The 17,076-nt window shown below is 49.4% G+C and overlaps 1 protein-coding gene across 1 annotated transcript; it reads right to left on the bottom strand.

The window, feature by feature from the left end:
• Positions 1-1,117: 1,117 nt before the first annotated feature.
• Positions 1,118-5,487, bottom strand: LOC122832977. Its single transcript, XM_044120253.1, has 2 exons — positions 3,017-5,487; positions 1,118-2,250 (listed from the first exon to the last, which is right to left on the bottom strand). Exon 1 carries the CDS (start codon positions 5,485-5,487, stop codon positions 3,166-3,168), a length of 2,322 nt encoding a protein of 773 aa, XP_043976188.1. The 3' UTR covers positions 1,118-2,250; positions 3,017-3,165.
• Between the last annotated feature and the right edge of the window lie 11,589 nt (positions 5,488-17,076).

Raw genomic sequence — 17,076 nt, forward strand, 5'->3', positions numbered from 1 at the left:
TCGGAATGGAAATAAGGTGAACTGTCTGTTATATCCAACCGAACAGCTCTTGATCTGAATCTTTATCTTTAAAAAAGTAAATCCTTCCTCGGAATGGAAATAAGGTGAACTGTCTGTTATATCCAACCGAACAGCTCTTGATCGATCCTGTGACTTTTGTTCAATTCCCCAAGTCTGTGCGATGTATTTTGAGATCGCTGGGTTGAGTTCAAAGTAGGTAAATCCAATGAGGAACCGAGGCAGTGGGTCGGTGGATCTTCGCCTTGTTAATCCAGAGTGAGGTGAGTCTCGCTTTCCTTGGTTCCATCGGCGTAATCCTCTGCTGGTCTTCTTGCCGCTCTTGTGTTGAGCCTCAGCTCTGGAGACGAAGAACCTCGTGTCACTTCGGTCTCGTGGTTTTATACTTTTCCCCTCCCATGTGGGTGTACAGAGAGAGAGAGAAAAGGGCATCTGTGCGACTTCATGATTGCAACCGGGCCCCCACTCTACACGTGTCTCTTTTTCCACCAGCAGGAAGCCAGAACCTGGGTCACCATGACCCGACTCACGAACTAATGCACTCATGACACCTGCAAGGTCATGTGGACCCAAGTAGAACTTCCTTTCCGAGCAGGCCGACTCTGAGCAACAGGAAGCCAGATAGCTACATCCTCCAAACTCACATCTCAAGTTCAGAATAAAAATCACATTTATAACTTATTTTACTACTCTGATTCATCAATCATTCACAATGTCATAATAACTAGATTTTATCATAAAATTTATAATTAAACTTTCATGCTAAGTAATAGTCTGAACTATTTTTAGAAATCTGCCGGCTGGAAACTGCTCTTCCTGCTTCATGACTCTGTCTATTCATTTAATTAACCTTTAAGTCTATTGTTTGGACTAGATTTTCTCTTAAGTGATTCATTCTAAAGATAATTATAACTATTGTTGACTAAAATCTCCAGCATCTTTGGCTTATGACTTTTTGTGACTTTTTAGAAACTAAAGTATGCTTTCTTATTTTTAGAACTCTCTGAGAATCCGCAGCAGTAACCACTGACAGGATATGGACAGGAAATGCAGCTGCTGGCAGCTCAACCAAGCCTTTTTTCTTCTCCTATCTCTATTGCAATTCAATAACCATAGATTACTTGATTTTGGTTTATCGTTACAGAAATTACACATTAAGAAATCATTATTAATCAACACACAAGGCTGTGGCAGTCCCCTAGGCATTTTGTGATCCATTTTTCTGCATGAACCTGGACTGATCTCACACTCACATACCAGATTTATTGACACCCCCGCCTTGAGATCGGACAGTGCTCAGCAGAAACCACACAGCCCCACTCAAAAGAGATCAAGATCATTGTCCAGTCCATCATCGCAGCAAAGAATTAGAGCGTCCTCTTCGTGGCCTGCTGTAGGAGAGGAAGACGGTGTCCACGTGTCCACTATATCATATTCCGTCAGATTCGATGGTGGCGAGAGCCAACCGTCCGTATCCATATCCCCGCCAGACGTAGTGCAGGGTTGGGACGTAGGATATGGTGGATTCAGTTGAGGTGGAGGAGTAGGAGTAGTAGTACTCACTCCCAAGGTAGGCGTAGACAATGCACATAACTCTGCCAACAGCTCCTGGAATTCCACCTCATAGGTAGACAGCGTCGTGGGGGCCAACTCCCTCTGACAGAATCCCACGTCTGAAGTACTCGAGGCTCTGCATACAGTGGTGTCTGGTGCGGGCGATGATGAGAGGACATCAACGGTCTGGAAGGGTTGATGAGATGAACTGAAAGCTTCAGTTTGGGAGCACTGATCTTGCGTTGCTGTGCTGGTTTGGGTACCGACACCGATAAACATGTCCGGCGACGCTGGGCAAACAGGGGGAATATATTCTCCCACAGCTACTACCCTACCGTTCAAAAGGTGGAGGGTAGGTAGGCAGCGACGGGTCAGTGGATCCTCCCATAACTTCCGAACAATGGGGTACAGCCGCCCATTTCCCAGCTGGGACGATGATAGCATGTCGGTTTTTTGGCCCAAGGCAGAGGTCCACACAATCCGGTGGTCCCGCTCCAGGGATCTAGATGTAGAAGCCGCAACATACGGCAATGCCTCTCGACCTTCGACGCAGAAGATTGCCGTCACATAACTGTAGTGAGTGCGCACGCATTCGTGACACCACCGGGTTGACGATGCAGCCCAAAGGAATCCATAGGATTCTGCGGTAATTCCACACCCCACACAGCAGATCGATGCCTAGAGAGAAATAGCAACCCAGGTAACTTCATGATCAGTGGTAACTGTTTAGAACATATTCGTAAAGAATTAGCTAATAAGCAAAAGCAGAGCAAAAATAAATTGATGAGAGATAATGTTAAGCTGGTGTGCCTGATTGTGCTGCAAGCCATGGGGAATTTATCACGGGGGAAACGTTATCGTAGATGGGGGATTGAGGCTCCGGATCATGTATTTGAATCGAATCGTGAAACATGGCAGAGTAGGTCATGAGCCATGCAATGAGGGGAAAGGTGGAGGTCCTTTTTATCCAGTAAAGGACCACCAGAACCCCCCAGCACATTGCCCAAAGGGCCAAAAGTGTCCATCTCTGGAGCCAACGACGCTTTCCGCTGCCTTTGCTGGAAAAAGCCTGGTGCGCCAGATAGATGAGGATGGAGACAGCCAGAAGCCCTTCAACAATGGCAGTGCTAATCTTGAGGGGACCGGCACGGGTAGCATGGGTCCCCCCACACATCAACTCCATCACCAGGGCAGCTGTATCCATGGTGAGCCAGAGGCATGCTACGATGCCACGCTGCCAGTTGATCCGGGTTCGGCCCATCTGATAGCAAACAAAGAGGGATAGAGCACCATCCCATCTTTGGAGAAAGATGGGTCGCAGGATGATCTTCACATATCCTTGCATTGCGACTAACATTCTCAATGGTTGTCCAGCAGACCAGGAACCAGTGTGGCAGTAAACCACCCAAGCGAAGATAACACAGACTTGCTCCAGCGTACTCACTTGGATTGATGTAAAAAGCGAAGTGGCAGCCGAGGAGTTAGTAAATGAGTTGGATGCCATGATCTCTGCAGATGGTCTGTCCTTGGGTCAGGTCCTCGCCGCAGCCGTGAAGATGAAGGAATGGCTTGTAGGCACACAGCAGCTCTCTTTTATGCAGAGGTACGCTCCTCCCTTGAAGGGAGGGACTTATAGTCCCTCCTATTGCAGCGACAAAGTGCTTTCAGCCATATCGCCAAGACGACCTTGCCCATAATCAAAACCATGGCGACGCCCAGGAGGCCTAGCAAATACGGCCACAACCTATTCAGGGCACCGAGTAACCAACCCTCAACAATAGAGAGCCCTCCTCCCACCACGTCGGCAACACCTTCCACAACGTCGGTGACCGTGGTACCCACAGTGGAGCCCAAGACCTCGTACCAGTAGCAGTTATGCCGATGGTCTTCATGTCCGCACTGCTGCCATGTTTCCTTAGTCACGTAGCAGGTGAGGTTAGAGTACAAGAGGTTAGGTCCAATCCAGTCGAACCCGTGGTCTACTTCCCCTTTGCACAGACTTTTCCGGAATGCATGCCCCTCAGCAATGGCTATGAGGGGGCGTGGGATGAAGGGAACCGGGACATTAACAATGCGGTTACGCTTCTGGAGGTGATAGCCCAGGATCGCATCAGTACATGTCTTCCCACTCACAATTGCCCTCCGCCATACTCCATCAATTTTCCTCCAAGTAACCTCCGAGGAATGGGTGTCATATGCATTGGCATAATGAGCTTTGCAGTAGTCCTCCCAACCCAAAACAGTTTGGCAAGGGCTTCTAGCCAGTCCTATGACGCATTCAGTGTTGTTGCTTCGACACGTCATGCGCCAGGGTCTCGGATTCACATATGGGTCGGGTCTCCAAAAGAATCCCGGCCATATGGTGGTTTCTTTGGAATAGACAGTGGCAACATACTGATACTTTATCCAATAATTGTTTGACTGACTGAGGCAAGGTAACACCCAGGCTTCAAACTCCTTCCGTTGGAATCCCCAAAATTCCCAGTCCCATTCCCGATAATGATTCTCATACCAGCCTTGCAGAGCGAGTTTCGCTGTGGGAACTACTTCAGGATCGGGGCATTGATAGGTCCACGTGGCGTAAAGGGTGTTAATGGTCTGCCAGATGTCGCATCGTGGGGAGGAGAGAGTTCTCACCCAGGTGGTGTCATTGAGACTCTCAAAAATCTTTTTGGCTACGCACTTGTCAATTTTTGCAAACTGGTCTTTAGGAGCATTCAGAAGATCGTCAGGAGTCGGGATTCGTTGTGTACGCAAGTTGGCAATATGTGGTCCTTCTAGCCCGACGGGAGAGCGAACTGCCCCCTCGGGAAAATCTCCAATGAAGTAAGGCTGGTTCACTGCTATTTCAGTCCAGGGGAATGAGTCATTCAGCCAGGTTTCTATCTCAGTACGCACCACTTTCGGCCAAATCCTTGATTTAACCAGGTATTCTTCTATGCCCAAAACCATGTAATTTTGACCGCTACATTTCACAAACTTGTTCCACAAGCACGGGTCCAACATCTTAAACTTTTGTTGGTAACAGTCCATCTGATCATGTTGAAACATGAATCGTCTGGGACCTTGTTTAATCAGAAAAGCAGTGATGTTCATAAAACTCTCTGATGTAGGACGAGGTTGTGCTTTGGTCCTCGGAGGCCTTACCACCGGGGGTCTTCTGGTGACCACAACGTCTTCTCTGCAGTTCAGATGGTAGTCCCCCCAGAACTCCCAACGTGGGAGCCAGGTCCGGCAGCCTGAGGATCTATGTGGAGCCGCATAGACTACTTCAGTGTCCCAGTATCCTTGGAGTGGTAACAGTATCAAGGGTCGACAAGTCATGTTGCAGTGCCATTCTGGCACCCCTAAATCCGGATGGATCCAGTTGCATCGGACGGTTCGACGTTCCTTATGGTGTAGGATTCTTATCCAGCAGAGCACCCCGTCCGTGAGGAAGTCGTAGTTATAGATTTCCCATGTACGATTCATGAGATCATCAATGTTGGAATCGTCCAGGCTGGAAGCTCGACTTTCCACATACTTTTTGCCATAATCCTTTGCAAATACAGCGGTCATGTTCCTGGTAGAAAACTCTTTATCCCATGGCACAAAAATGGACGTTGTACTTATATTCCAGCAATTGAAGGTAGCATACTTGGAGTGACCATACATGACTCTTGAGTGCGTAAGATGCCATGGCCCAACTCCAATGGAGTATAGGATAGCAATGAGAGTAGCAGAAGCAACTAGCAGGGCTAAGAGCGAAAAAAAACTTTTGCAACAAAGGGATTTGTCCAAAATCGTAGTCGTTTTCCGTAGCAGGGGTCCTTCAGAGGTTTCCGAGTCGTCGTCGTCATCAGAGTCTTCTGGAGCTGATATGTCGGCCCGTAGATTCGGTCTTGTAGGCATTCTTTTCAGGTGGATGTCTTTCATTTTTGTCCTACCGTCTGAAGTGTCAGTTGTTCTCTGGGGTCCACTTCACTTGGTTTCATGCAGCTCTTCTTTAGTTTGTCGGTGTGTCGCCGGGCAACAGGGTTTCTCGCCACCCGTCTAATGCTTCTTCCTCGCTGCAGCGTGGTATATATTGGAGAGGGGTAGGGCAAATCTGGTTCCAGCCCCCTCCACACCCACTTCCATAAGAACACCCTCCAACAGTCAGGCCTGGGTAGTGGGCCTTGTGCACTACCTCTGGTCAACGCCTTATCCTTCCAGGCAGCGTGGGTGTACCCCACAGGGGTTGGCATGGTGATGTACGTGCACAAGGATTGGCCTTGCAGCGTGAGTCGGGTGCGGTACCCCATAGATGGTGGAGTGAAAACCCTCTGATGTGGAGGATTGGGGAAGACCCTGTCCACTTCCAGCCTCAACGGCAGTCGAGTGTTGTTGAAGATGAATCGGTCCGGATCACCCTCCATCCTCACCAGGGTCTTAGCCATGCCGGGGGAAGATGCCCAGATGATGCCGCCATTCACTGCAATTTCACAGAATAATCCCTGTATTGGCTCCAAGTAGTGGGGTCCCCATCTGAGTCTTACTTCCTTTCCTGCCGTCATCCAGTAGACAGTGTTGAAGATCCAGGGGAGATGTCTCCAGCAGTCCGAGGAAATCTCCGCTGGTTTCACTACACTAATCATTTCTCTCCCCCTCCAGACCGCAGGCTCCGACGGGGAAAAGTAATACATGCTGTGCCATGATCTCGGCATCTTTCCATCGCCTTCTCCCACTTTCCTTGTTTCCTGAAGATCGGTTGGGCGTAGGTAGATCAGGTGTTTGAAATAATAAGCTTCAGAAAGTGGGAACGACGTAGTAAAATCTTCTCTTGGTTTATCTAATAAAATGGAGCCTTGGGGAAGTTTCAGAAAAGGCCCTCTTTTTGAGGTTCCTGACCAAGCCTCCGTGCCTACTTCAAATAGTTTACTTACAAAATATTTTTTCCCATCTCGTTTTTCATTTTTCTGCTGACCTTTGAACTTGACGACTCGTTCTCCTCTCGCCTGTATATCCATTATTTCTGACTTTTCTTCTTCCATGGTAATGTGGAGGTGAGCGTCTGCCAGGCGCTGGTTTTAATTTTCTTATGAGGTGGCTCCGGTTCAGCCCAGGACACGGTGGCATAAACTTGCTCATCCGGCACCGTCTTGATTGTTGCTCCCACCGAGTAGATCCCCTTAAAAGGGATGACAACCATCCGCACCGACAGTTGAACTTGACGGGTGGTGCTTGAGTCGGAGGGCGTTCTCACCCTGTGAGCCACACCCCCAGGAACCTGCAGTATTCCATCGCGAAAATGAGACTCTCCCGTCACCCAGAAAAGGGAGGACTTCTCCTTGGGTCTCTCAGCACTACTGCCCCATCCGTCCAGTTCGGTAGTGTAGTAGTATAAGTTCGAAGTGCGAACTCCACTCTCCCTTGGCACGTTTGGTAGGTCTGTTGCTGGGATGGTACAGTCATTGATGACTTCCAGAATCAGATGTGCCCAGGTAGTCAGCTCCCAAGGGCCTGTCCAGCCCCCGTTGACAGCCTGCACTTTGGTGTCATCCGGGAGTAGATTTAACTCTTCGGCAGGGTGACTCAACTGATGCCGGTATACCCGGAAGATCACTGGGGTATGTTGGGTGCCTATTGGTGGGAACGGTATGTGCGTCCGGGAGGGGTCATATGGCCAGGCAGCATGGACAGATGCCCACAAGTCGTCATGGGGCCCCTCTGCTCTTCTCCACACCCCTTCGTCTGTCCCCATTGGGCCTTCTGGGGCGGATGGTCCGGAGAACCAATGGACTGATGGCATGGGGCTCTCATAATTCGATAGGGCACCCTCACTTGCTCTGTAAAAGCGTAGGGAGCTGTAGTATCTCTTTACTTGCCAGCCTTCAGCCTGTCCCGTTGGTGTCACGTTTCCACTCTGAATCTGGTCATAACAGACAGAGCAGTAGCACAGTTCTTTTCCGTCCCACATACAATGACATCCTTTTAGTTCCTCCTCCCGCCATCCCCATTGGGCCACTATCGTAAGTCGGGGAAGGTAGCCTATCCGGCAATTCCCGCAGATCATGTTGTTCAAAATGGTGACCGGAGATACAGGGAGGGAATCCAGTACCCTTGCTGTTACCTCCTGTCTCCTGGGTTTATCACGGCCCGGTCCTTCCCAGATGGTGGGGAGCCGATTGTCCATTAAACAAACAGGGCAGCAGTTTTTAGCACCACTCCACATCAACATTTCATTCTCCATCGACAGGATTCCATTTTTCGCCCACTCCAATTTCTTCAGGGCTCTTCCTGCCCAAATCCCTGAAGTCGTTCTTCTAATTACAACCACCCCCCCAACGGTGGCCAGTCCGAGATAGGGTGGAGTATTACATGATTCACTGGCCATTTCACCGGCTTCTGTTTCGCTTTAGTCAGGAACTGGTTTGAGCTGCTCGACTCCTTGGATCCCCTTCTTCTCCAGCAACACTGTGTTCCTATCCAGTACTTGCTTTACTATGTCTGTTGTTTCAAACTTGGGTTTCACTGCTGCATTCACAGGCTGATCTCTTCTTCTGACCCACACGCGCTGTCCCACTCGGAATGGCACCTTGGGCTTCAGCTTCTCCTTTTTATCGCTGGAGCTCCGCCCCACCTCCCTTGTGGTGAACGGCCGTTGGTTGAGCTCCATCGCGGGGGCGGGTCTCTCGGCTCTGCTTCTGTCGTTCAGGGCCTGCCCAATTTCCACCGCTTTGGTGCTCCAGCTGTTGGTGTTAGCATTCTTAGCTATCCAGCTTTTCACTAATCCTATGGTGCGCTCCACCACCCCGTTGGCTTGTGGGGTGTATGGGGGTGAATAAACTCGCATTACTCCATATGTCTGGCACCATTGATCAACCTGTGTATTACGGAAATGCGTCCCATTATCCGTACGCAGCTCCTTCGGGATTCCCAGGGCACTGCACACTTGCTCTAGCATGCCGACAACACTATTGCCGTTTGCTTTCCTGGCTGCTTTTACAGTTACAAATCCCGACATAGAATCCACCAGCACTAAGAGGTACTTCTCACCTCTTTTTCCTGTTATCCCCATGGGGCCTGCAACATCCATGCAGACTGAGCCCCAGGGGACTGTGCTCTTGATGGTCAACCCGTCCAACCGCTGCCCTCGGCGACCTGCGTTGTATTGACCACACACTTCGCAGTCCCTCAGCACGCGTTGAACCTGTTTCACTGGGATCCAAAGCTCTTGCTCCTCCAGTTCCCCACGGGTAGGTCGCACGCCTGCATGTCCTAGGGCCTCATGCACGCTCCGCACGACCTCATCCACGTACTCTTCTGGGACCTCCCGACCTTTGGGAGTACTGTCCCACTTCTCGATACCGACAAAGACAATCTTACGCTGTTGGACATAACAGTCCACTTCTCCATTGCCACGCCAATGAGCTCCCTCATGCGTGTGCGCTCTTTGATGTTCAACCTCAAGGTCTAGCTGTAGCTTTAACTCGGCAATCTTTTTCCACAAGTCTTTATGTGCCACTGGCTTGCCTTTAGCTGTTTCAAAACCATTCTCTTCCCAAATGGCCAAATCTTCTTTGAAGGCTTGAGCACAGTAATAGCTATCCGTGACTATTCTGGCCCGTTTGATCCTTCGTTTCACCAACTCCAACAGTCCTTCCAATATTGCTGTCACCTCTCCTGCTTGGGCACTGCCGGGGGCTTTTCCCTTCTGTCGGCATCTCTCTTTGCCATCTTGCTTTAGGATGAACCCCCAGTAGGCTGTCTGATCGGACCCTTTTCTTGATCCATCGGTGTAGAGTATCCACTCTAGTTGTTCTGGTGTTTCGGGTGTTTCTTGTAGTCGTTTCTTAGTGGGTTGTGTAGGCCCAATTTCAAGCTCTGGGTCTAGCAAGATGTCTTCCCATCTTCCCCACCGTGCGTTAGTTGCTTTGGTACTCTCAACGGTCCCTTTTCTTAAGTACTTGTGCACCTGGCTTTGAGTGATGACTTTAACTGGTTGTCCTTGTGCTAGGTCTTTCAGGACACTCCAGTAACGGGCTAGCACCGCTAGCTCTTTCTCCTCCTGTGGGTACTTCTTTTCCACAGAGGTTAAGGTGTAACTCCACAGGGTAACCAGACCCCCATTTTCGTTGCTCACCTTGATCATGGCGTCGTCATTCTCACAGCTGATCTCTGCCACCAATCTGTCCGACAAACTCCTTGGTTCCAGCCTCACAGCTGCTTGAATTGCATTCCTCAACTCTTCCAGGTTCTGTTGATTATTTGCTGTCCAAACCCATGGTTTCTTTTCCCCTTTCTCTTTATCTTCATTTTTCTTCAGGCAGTTATATAATGGTCTGGCATATTTTTGGTAGTTGGGCACATGGTCTCTGACATAGTTACATAATCCTAATATCTTCTGCAGTTCATTTTCTGATTGAGGGGGTTGAATATTCATCAATTTTTCTCTGTATCCCTCTGAGAGTCCCAGATCTGACGTGACCTGGAACCCCAGATAATTCACTTGGAACTGTCCGAATTGGCATTTCTTGAGGTTTAGTTTCAGACCTGCCTTTGTGAGGTTTTCGACCACAGTTTGCAGTTTTGCTAGGTGCTCTTCTTCAGTGTCATCAGCAATGAAAACATCATCTATGTAGACTGTTGCCCCCACGTCCCCCAGTACCTCCATTACGGCCGACTGGAAAACATTTGGAGAGTTCTTGTATCCCTGGGGCAACCTCTGCCAGACGTAGCTCTTGCCTTTATGGGTAAATGCGGTCTTACCCTGAGATTGTCTTGCCAGGCGGAGGGAGAAAAATCCATTAGCCAGGTCGATGCAGGACTTGAACTTCTTTACACGGAGCGTTTTCAGCGTGCCTTGCGGGTTGATTAGGCTGGCTCGGTTCGCTATTGTTCTTCGATTTAGGGCCTTAAAGTTGATCACAGGTCTCCAACCCCCTCCTGCCGATTCAGGTTTCTTCACTGCTTGGATGGGGCTGTTCGTGATGGGACTGAGTTCCTCTCTGATGATTCCCAGGGCACTCAGCTCCTTCACTATTTTGTCCATTTCCTCGACCGCTCCCGGGTTCAACGGGTACTGCCGAACAGGCGGGTGTACTCCACCTTCGATGTGATGAACAAACCTTGGACCCAAATCTCCACAGTCGTTCTTGAACCGGGCCACCTCCGCTGATGTAATGATCTCACGCAGCTTCTCTTTCCCAGCCGGGGAGAAGTCACTCTCCTCAATTTTCTGTTCTGTCACTGCTGGTATGTCGACCGGCTTGTACCAGTCTTGTGTCTCTAGTCCAGCTTGTGTCGGTCCGACTCTCACTAGCCTGGCTTTCAGGTTTGTCAGTCGTCGCTCCAGGGAACGACGATTGTTCTTCTTTTTTCCTAGTCCTTCTAAGTCTTTTACTGTGAGAAGATTATAGGGACCTTTCACCCACACTACTCCTTTCCAGGTCCCGTATGGCATGTCTTCTACTTTTCCATTGGCAAATTGAACCTTTAGGTGTCCTGCTGTTTTTAGGTCTTTGCGGGTCATAGACACCTCTGCTCCGGTGTCCACTAGATAGGGCACTCCATCCACTTTAGCGTAGATTTCATCCCCCTTCCAGTAGGCATTCTCTAGGATGACCCGCGACCTGGACTCCATTACTTCGTTGGCCCCCCGGTCCCGGCCTTACGGGACTCACGGAGGGCCATTCTCTGTTCTGGGCTCAATTTCTTATAATCCTCATATGACATGAACGTGCTTTTCCTCGGCTGTCTTGAGGGTGTTGGCTGGATGACTGGTTTTCCCTGTGATTCTGGTGTTCCTTTTTGGAAGGGTCTATTCTGGAAGCTAGCTGGTGGTCTCACACTTGCCTGGTTAGGTGGTTTCGCAGGCTGGTTAGACTCTTTCTTCCGTCTTTCCTCGTAGTAATGCTGCTCCAGGTCGAATCCTTGCACTGCTGTGTCCATCTGGGCTACCGTGGTGCTTTTCATCGGCAGCTTCACGAAGACCATCTCGCCTCTCCGTCCTTTAGTCACCTCTCGTAGCACTTTCACATATCTTGCCGGGGTAACGGTTTGTTTAAGTGCGTGCCAGAGGGGCTCCAACCGGCTTCCCTTGTCAAGTCGTCCTCTGGCTCTCCTGATTTGGGACTCTTCATCATCCATGTCTTCTAACACCAACCTCTCATAGTGGTTCTGCGCAGACTCCGATCCAGTCATCGGTTCCGTAGTCACACTGGTAAGCCACAGCTTCTTGGCTCCCTCGTGTTTAGTGGCGGACAACACTGTAGGCCAGACATCCTTCAGATATTCCTCATTGGTCTCATCCGCACCTCTCCTCCTGATTATCAGTCTCAGGTTCTTGAGTTCTGCGTAAGCATCCTGGCTCGCACTTGGGCCGGTCGGCTGAGCTGACTCACCCGGAGATGGCGGCGGATTCCCTAATACTGTTTGCAGAGATGTCACTTGGGGCTCCTCTTCATCAGCAGAAACTTCGTCCAGCTTCTGTCGAGACTCCCGGGAATGCTTGTAAGCCGCTTTCTTCAGTCGTCGCAACATCACGTCGTACATAATCCCAATATAAGCGGTCCTGAAGTTGGTGGTCAGGGAGTTATGTGCCGTCAGGGTCGAGCAGGATGGTGTCATCAATATGTTGGCCCATTCCCCGACTGTCGCCTCCACCTCAAGTATAACTCGGTCCTCCAATCTGCTGGCCCAACCCTCCGGGATCTGGTACTCCTTTTGCCCGACTTCTGGTACATACACCCGCCGTCCATCCTTAGCCTGGACTGGACCCCAGGTCAAGTCTCGAGCCAATTTCTCAGAAGATCTTTCAATGTCAAACGTCTCCGTCTCTTTCTTTTTCCCTCGATGTTGTCCTGTCCGGAGCGGCTTATATTCATCTGGAGGGTGCTTCGGGTCGGAGAAGGCGCTCTCGTGGTCGCTCTCTTCTTCCTCCACTGCAGGATGTTCGCCCTCCTGTTGCTCCTCTCCATCCTCCGAGTCGCTGACTTCCTCGTACTGCGGCTGTCGAAGAGGTCCCCTCCGGGGGGAGTTCAGCGGCTGAATCTTGACCGGTTTCATCAGTCCATATTCCTTGTCAGCTTGCTGGTCGTTCTTCACTTTATCTCCGTTGAATCCTTTCTGTTCACTGTCGCTTTTTTCAAACGCGAACTCTTTGCCGTACTTTGCCGCTTGGGATTCTGCTCCATCTGACGAGGCTCTCAGCTTTATCCTGATGGGTTCCACCACTTTGGCCTTGCCAACCTGCGAGGTGCTTGGAGGCGAGGTCGGTTGGATCACCAGGGGGTACTTCTTAGCCTCTGGCGGGGAGGGGTCGACACGGCGTTGCTCCTCTATTTCAGCTGCCATCCGCACCCCTTGTTCCGTCTGAAGTCGGTGCAGACGAGGGTCGACCACCACCACCAATTCCTTGAACCCGAAAAGATGACTGTTGTTCTTGGCTATGGTCACCACCCCGTTCTCCGCAACTGACTGGGCTGTGTTCCCTGGCAGTTTTGGTGACCTCAGTCCTTGCACACTCACCACCACTCGCCTCATACCTTCGTTATTACCTGACACTAAACCTCGTTCGAGGCCAAGCCAAATCTTCTTCCGGTAGTCCTCAAGGTTATCCCCTTTCTGATACGCGTCGATCGGGACTAGAATCACTGCACCGTAGGGAAGCTTGTAGCCATTCACAATGAGTACCTTCCCCTTGGTCACAACGGATCTGGCAGCCTCCAACAGCAGGGAGTTTGGTTGGTAACTCTGCCCGGCTTGACGTCTGAGGTCCTCTCGGAACTCCCGGTTGTGAATCTTGTACTTGTAGTTGGTGAATGCGATCAGTCCATCACCCTCGATGTCCCATGGGCTTCCGACAAGCCGAACCACCTTGAGCCCGGTCTGCATCTTGACACAGATGGCCTCCAGCGGCAATGGGGCCAGTTCCTGGGCCATCCTCCAGCGGTCCGACTTCTGGGTCTTTTTCCTCGGTCTGCCGGTTCCCCATTGTTCCTCATCCGTGTTGTCCCCAGCGTCGTCTGAGCTGCTCTCCTCCCGATGTCGTGGCGGCGCCGATGGTTTCCTTTCCGTGCTGTCCCCCACGTCGTCTGAGCTGCTCTCCTCCCGCTGTCGTGGCGGCGCCGATGGTTTCCTTTCCGCGCTGTGAAACGTCGGACGAAACTCGGACCGCTGAGCCTTCCGCAACGACCAGTCGATCGCAGCCCTCCTCCGCTCTTCCTCCTTATCCATCTGCTGGAGTGCTGCACCCGCTTCCAGACGTGTCGGTCGTGGACTTCCTTGGGTGAAAGATGGAGTCGGTCGGGATGGTCCTTCGTCCTCATCTGCAGTCAAGTTGACGAGTTCCATGTCCGCCGACCCCAGCTCTCCGACGGGGGTTCCCATCCTGCTCTGGAACCGGGATGGAGGCTCGGCTACATCAGATTCCTCCTCCTTCGCAGCTGGGACTGATGCTTGTCCTCGTTCTTTCTTCTCCTTCTTGTAGGCTTCCAGCCGATCCAATTCCTCACGGCATTCATTGTAGCGATTAACCCCTCTGGCACCGGGGTCCACCAGGATCCCGTCCAGTCCAGCAGTCAGGGTCGCTGTCTTGACTATGCCGTCGTACTTCTCAGAAGGGCTGTAGATCGTCCTTATTTCGTTGTCCTTCCTTTCTTCGAGTAGGTCAGCGAACCATTTCAGCCAGGCTTTGACCTCACTCTTTTTGCCGACTTTAACCGGACATGCAGCCACACTCAGTCGTGTGCCATGGTCCAGCTTGGAGCAGCTGTAGATGCCTCTGGTCCTAATTATATTTTCCATCAAAGTTGGTACCTCTTCATGCTTGTAATTGTAGTGATGATCGAAAAACATGCGTTGATTTATTTCAGTCCATGTATCTAATCCATCCCCAAGCAGCAGCAGCTTCGTTGGAGTTCTCTGTAGTTGGGATTTGGAGAGCATAGATCGCTCCCCTCCTCTACTTTGTTCACCATCTTCGTGGCCGGAGCCACTTCCTTGTAGATTTTCTTGCATCGGTTTAACTCTCGCGTATCCATCTTCTTTATCATCCATTCTTGTTTTTTGTCTTCGAGATGCCTATCTCCCAAAGCCTCTCTTAACGTTATCGAGCAGGGATGGGTCTAGGCTGGGTTGGCTACTGGCTTCACTGTCTGGATCTGGTCATTTATCCTCAGCAGAAGCTTTCCCTCACCTGTATGCCATACAGTTACTGCAAGGGTTGTGACTGACGGCCCATGCCAGTCACCGCTAGCTCCTCTCCCTAAGAGCTAGCCACTAAGTGAGCTATTCAGAATTACACATCTGTTTTTACCGACTTAGTACCTGGGGCCCTCCTACTCCGTTGAACTCGGGCCCACCCAGGGACGCCATGTTTGTTACTACGCAATAGCCAGCCTCGCCCTCTCCTCTCAACTCCTCGGGGCTGACTACTGACCAGTTCTCTGTCTAACAGGTCCGGAAAATCTCTAAGACCTGGGTCTTACCCTGATCAAGATCTTTGAGATAATCTGTTTAAACTGGTGGCGAAAGAAATTCGTCCAGCTCTCACTACCTTCGTCCAGAAGTCATGGCCTTCTTAAGTTAGGAAACGGTCAGCCGAGTAGCCCTCACAACTGCATAGTTTCAATAACCACTTCTGTTAACGGCAGTATTCTTTCTAAAATGTAACGAGTACTTGTTAACGGCTGGATAATCTTTAGTGACTAGGATTAAAATCAAGTCCCAAGGCCATCATCTTAAACTCACCAAAGGAAAGTCTGAAGCCACCACATTACTAGAATCACGTATACGGGTTTTACTATAAATAGAAGAACTTTGATTCAAATGACTCAATTAATTTCAAGGTCCACAACCTGATTAGAATTTTATATTATATGCATTTATTAAGCAAGCTTTAGCAGGGTAAATGACAGGCATACAGAATTCACTTGAGATTAACATACAAAGAAAATCAATAAAATTTAGATCAATTTAACTATTTCCTAATAATCTCCCTACACTGTCATCTTTCTATCAAATAAGGCTTTAGGGTGCGGCAAACTCATACTCCTACCCAGATGGAATTGGATCTCGGCAACAGAAGTCCTTGGTTAGAATCCTTCCACTTGTGACCGTGAAAAATTAATCCTTTTTTGGAAATGAAACAAAATGAACTGTCTGTTATATCCAACTGATCAGCTCTTGATCTGAATCTTTATCTTTAAAAAAGTAAATCCTTCCTCGGAATGGAAATAAGGTGAACTGTCTGTTATATCCAACCGAACAGCTCTTGATCTGAATCTTTATCTTTAAAAAAGTAAATCCTTCCTCGGAATGGAAATAAGGTGAACTGTCTGTTATATCCAACCGAACAGCTCTTGATCGATCCTGTGACTTTTGTTCAATTCCCCAAGTCTGTGCGATGTATTTTGAGATCGCTGGGTTGAGTTCAAAGTAGGTAAATCCAATGAGGAACCGAGGCAGTGGGTCGGTGGATCTTCGCCTTGTTAATCCAGAGTGAGGTGAGTCTCGCTTTCCTTGGTTCCATCGGCGTAATCCTCTGCTGGTCTTCTTGCCGCTCTTGTGTTGAGCCTCAGCTCTGGAGACGAAGAACCTCGTGTCACTTCGGTCTCGTGGTTTTATACTTTTCCCCCCTCCCCATGTGGGTGTACAGAGAGAGAGAGAGAAAAAGGGCATCTGTGCGCGACTTCATGATTGCGCAACCGGGCCCCCACTCTACACGTGTCTCTTTTTCCACCAGCAGGAAGCCAGAACCTGGGTCACCATGACCCGACCACGAACTAATGCACTCATGACACCTGCAACCCGGGTCATGTCGACCCAGGCGTAGAACTTCCTTTCCGGAGCAGGCGGCCGACTCTGAGCAACAGGAAGCCAGATAGCTACATCCTCCAAACTCACATCTCAAGTTCAGAATAAAAATCACATTTATAACTTATTTTACTACTCTGATTCATCAATCATTCACAATGTCATAATAACTAGATTTTATCATAAAATTTATAATTAAACTTTCATGCTAAGTAATAGTCTGAACTATTTTTAGAAATCTGCCGGCTGGAAACTGCTCTTCCTGCTTCATGACTCTGTCTATTCATTTAATTAACCTTTAAGTCTATTGTTTGGACTAGATTTTCTCTTAAGTGATTCATTCTAAAGATAATTATAACTATTGTTGACTAAAATCTCCAGCATCTTCTTGGCTTATGACTTTTTGTGACTTTTTAGAAACTAAAGTATGCCGTTTCTTATTTTTAGAACTCTCTGAGAATCCGCAGCAGTAACCACTGACAGGATATGGACAGGAAATGCAGCTGCTCGCAGCCGCTCGAACACCCAAGCCTTTTTCTTCTCTTATCTCTATTGCAATTCAATAACCATAGATTACTTGATTTTGGTTTATCGTTACAGAAATTACACATTAAGAAATCATTATTAATCAACACACAAGGCTGTGGCAGTCCCCTAGGCATTTTGTGATCCATTTTTCTGCATGAACCTGGACTGATCTCACACTCACATACCAGATTTATTGAC

This window comes from Gambusia affinis, linkage group LG06, assembly GCF_019740435.1.
Source record: "Gambusia affinis linkage group LG06, SWU_Gaff_1.0, whole genome shotgun sequence".
NCBI lineage: Eukaryota > Metazoa > Chordata > Actinopteri > Cyprinodontiformes > Poeciliidae > Gambusia > Gambusia affinis.